Source organism: Neopelma chrysocephalum, unplaced genomic scaffold (assembly GCF_003984885.1).
Source record: "Neopelma chrysocephalum unplaced genomic scaffold, ASM398488v2 Primary Assembly neopelma1_74, whole genome shotgun sequence".
Classification (NCBI taxonomy): domain Eukaryota; kingdom Metazoa; phylum Chordata; class Aves; order Passeriformes; family Pipridae; genus Neopelma; species Neopelma chrysocephalum.
The window spans coordinates 10,373,467-10,379,808 of NW_020897735.1; the positions used below are offsets into that span (position 1 = coordinate 10,373,467).

A 6,342-nucleotide genomic window follows, 5' to 3' on the forward strand; every position below is an offset into this window, starting at 1 on the left:
CATTTGAGACAGCTTTATTCCCAAGTGTTGTCTACTGGAGACCAACGTGTTTTGAGTAATTGTCAACACAGAGTAAATATAAAGTACATTGAAGTGAGGTGAATTTTTCCTGTGAAACAGATTACAAAATCAAACATTGTTTTAATTCTGAGAGGGTCGTCAGCATCTTTGGTGGATGTTTTCGGCTTGATTAAATTTTTAATTTCCCCAGTTATACCAATTTGCAAGAACCATATGTCAAATAATTTTTTCCTATTTTCTGTTCCTGGAGGAACAGCCTTAGAAAATAACAAATTCAAGTCAAATACAGTTTATATTCTCACAACTGAAATGCCTGTTGTATCAATGGATATATTTGGAAAATTGGCAACTTTTAAAGTGGTCTTAAGAATTTTGCACATGCCAGCGTTGGATAATATCGTTGTCTGTAGTCATTGATGGAAATGTTATATTTTATTAATGAAAAAGATCATGCTTTATTAATGCAACTTTGAGATTAATTAATTTTGTGTCCCTTTTCGATGTGCTAAAAGCTATTATTCTCTTTTTTTCAGAAGCTTCTAGAACTGAATAACCTTCATTCTCTGATGTCTGTGGTGTCAGCACTGCAAAGCGCACCCATCTTCAGGCTGACCAAAACCTGGGCTGTAAGTGTTGCCTTGACTATTGTCCTTTCTGTCTCCTTTGAGTTCTAAACGTTTCTGAACTCTTCAGAATTTGCCAAGTTGTAAACTGTGGAAGAAGATTCTTTTGTGTTCTTGTTTCTGTGGTAGCAGAAGTAGTGGTCAATTATATGTTTTGTGAAAGTAGAGTTTTGGCTGCATATTTGTAGACAGTCTTTCCTGTAAATTTCCTGTTTTCCTGTCTGTTCTAGAAGCCACTGATTATGTGCTTAGGAGGACTTAGTTGATAAGTAATCTTAGAAAACCCTCCCACAGAGTATGTATCAGTGTCCCATTATTCAAAACATAGTGTGTCATTTAATACATCGCCTTAAAGGAAGAAAAAAGGCGTGTTACAAATATACAAGCATTCATTTTTTATCACTGTGCAATACATATAAATTTTTATTTATTTTAGAAATTAAAAACATAGATAATTCTGTTTCCAGAAATTCCATCTCTTGAATGCAAAATTTCTTAGCAAAACTTACAGTAAATATTAAATACTTCTTTAAAGAGGAATACACGATTATAAGTTAGTCCTGCTGTATATATTCTTTAACTATACAAACAAGTAGGTAATTCTCATTAATTTAGTATTCCACTCAATGTGGATCACATTAAGTGTTCAGAGCTTATAAATAAAGATGACTATACTTTAGTCTTATCTAAGTTTATCAAGCTTTTAAAATGCTTGTAACTTTTTTATGGTCTGATTGCTCAGAATTACTCTATAGTCTAATAAAAAATGAAAATAATAAAAAAGTAAGTGCCTGCTGTTTTGAGCAGCTTGCTGAAGTTGGAAGATAAACAGGGACATTTGCTCCCATCAAGTGTGTGACTGATTTGACTTAGACCTAAAGAGGTGTGAGGCTCTTTGTAGGCACAGTAGTTCAAAAATAAAATACATTGCAGATCAGGGCCTCAAGGAATTCTCAGTGCTGATTAAAAGAAAACAGCACAATTATTCTGAAATATTTTCATTCTTCTCCTTTTTGTTATTTTTTTATTAACAGCTAGTAGTACAAGCTAAGTAGTACAAGAACTGGAATTTTCCAGAGGAAGAGGTTATGAAGGAATGTGCTATGGAGCAGCTGTCTGCTATCAGAAAGGACACATGCAAGAAGCCAGTGTATAGTGCCATAATTCTCCACACACTCTGACTCAACTGGCTTCTAAAACCATCTTAAAAATATTGCTGGGGTTTCTTAAACCAGCTGAAACAGGGAATGTGTTTTTTATAGCTACAGTTGACTATTTCATGTTTACTTTTCAGTCTTCTGTCGCTAGGATTTTTGCATTACTATATGTTTTTCTGGTTTTCTGTAGTAAGTCTAGCAATAGAAAATGTAGATTTAATATCAAAATGGTTTACTTTCTTTATACTTTCTTCCAAAACTTTTTGTCATACTTTTAATAAGGCACTGTTGAAATGGCACAATTTACATTTATTTAGAGCATTTTCCGTTGTTGTTTGTACTTTTAAATTCAGAGGATTTTAGCACTTCTGATGAATTATGAGAACATTGGTGACTGTATAATAAATATTTTTTCTCTAAAAATGTAATATTGCTGATCTTATTCAAAACTGATGTAGTGATATGGGAATCCTTGACAAAGTATTCAGAAATAATGGTCATATTTGTTCATAGCTTAAGACTTGTGCTGAATTGCTTCTTTTTTTCTTAACAGGTAGCACATTTTCAAACATTATGCTGGTTTGAGTGATGATAATGAATTTAGTCTTAAATTTACTATGCTTTTCTTTGTGTGATTCAGCAAGCTATTGATTGTTGTTGGCTTTGTGGGGATTTGTCTTTTAAAATTTTATGATCTACATGTTCTGTGTAGCTTCTGAATCGTAAAGACAAGACCACCTTTGAGAAGTTGGACTACTTACTGTCTAAGGAAGATAATTACAAGAGGACACGAGAGTACATCAGAAGCTTAAAAATGGTTCCTACAATTCCATATTTAGGTGAGTGTGAACCTTATTTATCTGTAGCCCATTGACAGACAAGTACTAATGACTGACACATTGTGCACATGAAAAATACTGTATATAGAAGGAATGGTTCACTCCATTTCCTATTTAGAAAAATGGGGTTAGGTTGAGATTTTTAGGTCATACAAATGTATATGTACTTTTGGAATGAGTATTTCTCTCGGGTGCTGAATAAATACATGTGTAATACAACATAAAGATGTATTAAAAAGAAGACCTGTAGTTAAAATGCTGTCCAGTGTTCATACTGTCTCCTGTTCTTTTGTGACATGCACCAAGTAGCCATTTGGTGAACTGTTTTTGTTGTCAGTATTTCACCTGGGAATATTTCTGCACGCAGGTCATTGTTAGTGAATGTAGTCCAATATAATGAACTGTTTAATGGTTTTACTTGTGATTTAGTATGATGCTAAACTGGAGCTAAAAAGGGTTGATGTTTTTAAATCACTGAACCTGGATAACAAGAGATCAGGAATTCTGCTCAGGCTTCCTGGACCAGAATTGCTGTCTCTATATTAGTGACCCCCAATGCCTCGATGGATTCCTCGTCATGAACTCTTACACTCTCTCTTTAAACACTTGTAGGCTCCTTGCATGCTCGGCACCCAGCTGGCAGGATTTCCTCAGCTCTGTCCAGTACCACATTCTTTGCTTGAATTGAACATGGTATTTCCTACCTTCACTAGATAAACCGTACCTTGTTCCTTGTGCAACTTGAGGCTATTCCTGACATGGTGGACTTCAGTCATTATCTCTGTTGCCTTCACACTAAATCTTCAGTTACTTCTCTTCCAAAAGGAGGAGTCCTTGGATTACTTGAGCATGCCTTGTACAGATGCCAGTTGGCATCCTTGACAACCTGCCAAGGCAGTGTTTCAGTCCTGGATCCTTTTTTTAGTGGGAGAGAGTGCACATGGACTGCCTGCAAAATGCAAGGTAGAAATGCAGGTTAGATTTATACTGTTACTTCAGAAAGTCTTTTGTGCTCTGCTTAATAATTTCTGACATTCTGTTAGGTTGATGTTTAGTAGCCATCAGGAACTGTTTATTGAAATCCCAAGATTTTGCCTTTATTAGCGGTGGTTTGCCCTTTTTATTTTATATGGAAAGTTAGGACTTTTTTCCCTCTTGTATCTAACACTGTCTGTAGATCTTTCATTTTCTGTTTTACTGTCCAAGCAGCTTATCTCATAAATCTTTCTGCAGTTCGTCTCAGCCAGACCTTCTCTTTGCTCCCCTGAATTAGTTAATATTATCAGCAGATTTTTGTTCCATTGTTCACTCCCGTTTTCAGGTCACTTGCAAATATGTTGAGCAGCATGAGTCCCAGCACAAATTGCTGTGGATGCTTATCTAAAATATTTCTTATTTAATAAATTTGGCCATCCCTAGTGGCCATACTTAAAAAAAGTGTTGAGAACTTGGTATGAGTTATTGAAACTTCTTAGAAAATAATTTCAGATTAAAGGAATATTTAGCTTATCAGAATATTCAAAGGTGACTAGTTTCAGTGAATACGTATCTTCTCGAGGAAAACAGCATTACGTATAGAACAGTTTCTTTAGTCTGTTTAAATGAACAAGTAGACTGATAGATCATGTTAGGAGTAAACAGTGAATATAAAACAAGTGAATGAGAGTGACAAAGTCTGAAGATCTACAGTTAATGGGGGTCACAGTTCATTCTGAGCCTCTTGTCTCACTGCAAGAAAGTTACTTAGTTATGTTCTCATTCCGTCTATGACAGCCTGAGATTGTTTGAAATGAGCTGGAGAACGTACTGGGAAGCTAAACATCCACTTAAGTTGTCTAGGTACTCTCGTTTATAGAATTGGCTCACGCCCTTGTGTAAGGAATGTTTTAATACTACCCAGTTATTAGGACATCACTCCAAGCCAGTCCTAAATAAAAATGAAAACATTTCTGGAATGAATGTGTGTTACAAGCCTAAAAAGTGAAAGGAAAAAATCCATGTTACTGAATTACAAGGTTGAATCTGAAATTCCTGCTGGTGTCTAGGCAACCTCCTTGAGACTTTGAATCCTGCTGCATATGTTGTATTTTGGGTTTTGTGCATCAGAGGCCCTCTCCCTGCTGATTGGAAAGACTAAGGAGTGTTGCTGCTCTTGTAAAGTAAGGTTTTCCCTGCATCCTAAGAGGTGCAGTTGAACCTTCAAGTAATCAATACAGGGGACAACTACTGGTATGTTTACAACCTCAGGCTGTAACATGAGAGACTAATATATTCCTTAAGATGTTTTAAAGTACCATTAAAACATCCAACAGTTGTTTTGTTTCCAGACAGGTTTTCCAAGTTTAAAAAGAGAGAAAGAAAGAAATCAATCAATCATGAGATTGGCAAGGCTGTGATGTGAACTGTTGGAAGCATTTAGCCAGTGTGATCTAAGAAAAAAATAGCAGTCACAGTGTTTTGAAAATTCCTGTGTGTGGTGGCTACCTACAGCTTTTTCCTATCTTCACTGCTGGTGATCTTTCAGGTTGTATCTGTATGTTACAGGATAGACAAAGATGGGGTATCATCTGTTATAATCTACAGGGTTCACTGAGTTGTGATGTTTTGTTGTGTTGTTTGCTTTTTTTTTTCCTTGGAATATTACAATGGGGCTAATGCTGAAAATTTTGAATGATAATAGAAGAGTTTCAGGAAAGAACTGTTAGGAAATATGTATACAAGAGAATAACTGGTTGCCTTCTGAAGTAACTTCAATCTTGTGAGAGAGCTTTTTGTCTTCAGTGCTGTAGGTGGATCCCCGCTGTTTCATTCCTGATACATAGATAATGTATTAGTTGACAGAATTTTCTTTACTCTTCTGAAAAAGGTAGAGAGATTTCAAAAATATTGAAGAGCGACCTAAATTTCTAGGAGTTTGCTGTTGCAGAACTATTTCTATGGTACTTCTTGAAATGAAGGAGGATTACAGGAGAATCAAAGCTGTTATTCTCCATAGTGCTGCAGTTCTCTCCTATATAAACTCACCTTTTGCTAATGATAGGTCTGTAAGTGTATTGTATATGGTTTTTAGACAGCATAGTGTTGTCAGAGATGTCCTTTTGGGGAGTGATGAAATAAGAATGTAATTGAAACAATTGGAGATAATGAGGGGAACAGGAAAAACTAAGGCCTTTCATAGTTTATAGTTGTGGCATCACTATAGTAGAGGGATCTAGTGCAAACAGTTCTGTTGTGTGAATTTTAAAAAAATAAGCATAATGAAATTTTGCAAATCTGAGATTTTGCCAATATACTTGCCAATAACTTCACTGTATAAGTTCCAAATTCCCTATGTTTAATTGTTCTGGTTGTGCCAGCCTCTGTGATTAAAATTATTTTATGCAAATTTTATGTAAAAAATTAAGTTCTGTTCTCAGACATATCTCCAGGTCTTCATAACCTGACTTCTGCGCATTATCGTTTTTAATTACATGGACAAGTCTCTAGGTAAATCACTCACCTTTTAGGTAGAAAGGTTAAGAAATATGATTATTGTAACAAAAGACTGTCATCTTGGACAGGGGTTTAAAGCCTATCTGGTAGAGCACTCTGGCCAGCTCTAGGCCAGTAGGTGTGTTTAATATTTCTTACCTAAAACTTAAATCTTTTCCAGAGTTCAGTAGCTAAACCAGTAGCAGGTAAACCTTGAATACTGTTTGACAA

At 35.5% G+C, this 6,342-nt stretch overlaps 1 protein-coding gene across 6 annotated transcripts in view; it reads left to right on the top strand.

The window, feature by feature from the left end:
- Positions 1-6,342, top strand: part of RALGPS1 (Ral GEF with PH domain and SH3 binding motif 1) — a 98,189-nt gene that overhangs the window by 15,752 nt on the left and 76,095 nt on the right. For all 6 annotated transcript variants that reach the window (XR_003534935.1, XR_003534934.1, XR_003534936.1 and 3 more), the window contains 2 exons: positions 555-647; positions 2,514-2,640. Coding sequence is in view for 3 of the 6 variants with exons in the window: in XM_027688009.1 (XP_027543810.1) it covers positions 555-647; positions 2,514-2,640 (220 nt within the window). In the remaining 3 variants the exon portion in view is untranslated. The remainder of the gene's footprint in view (positions 1-554; positions 648-2,513; positions 2,641-6,342) is intronic.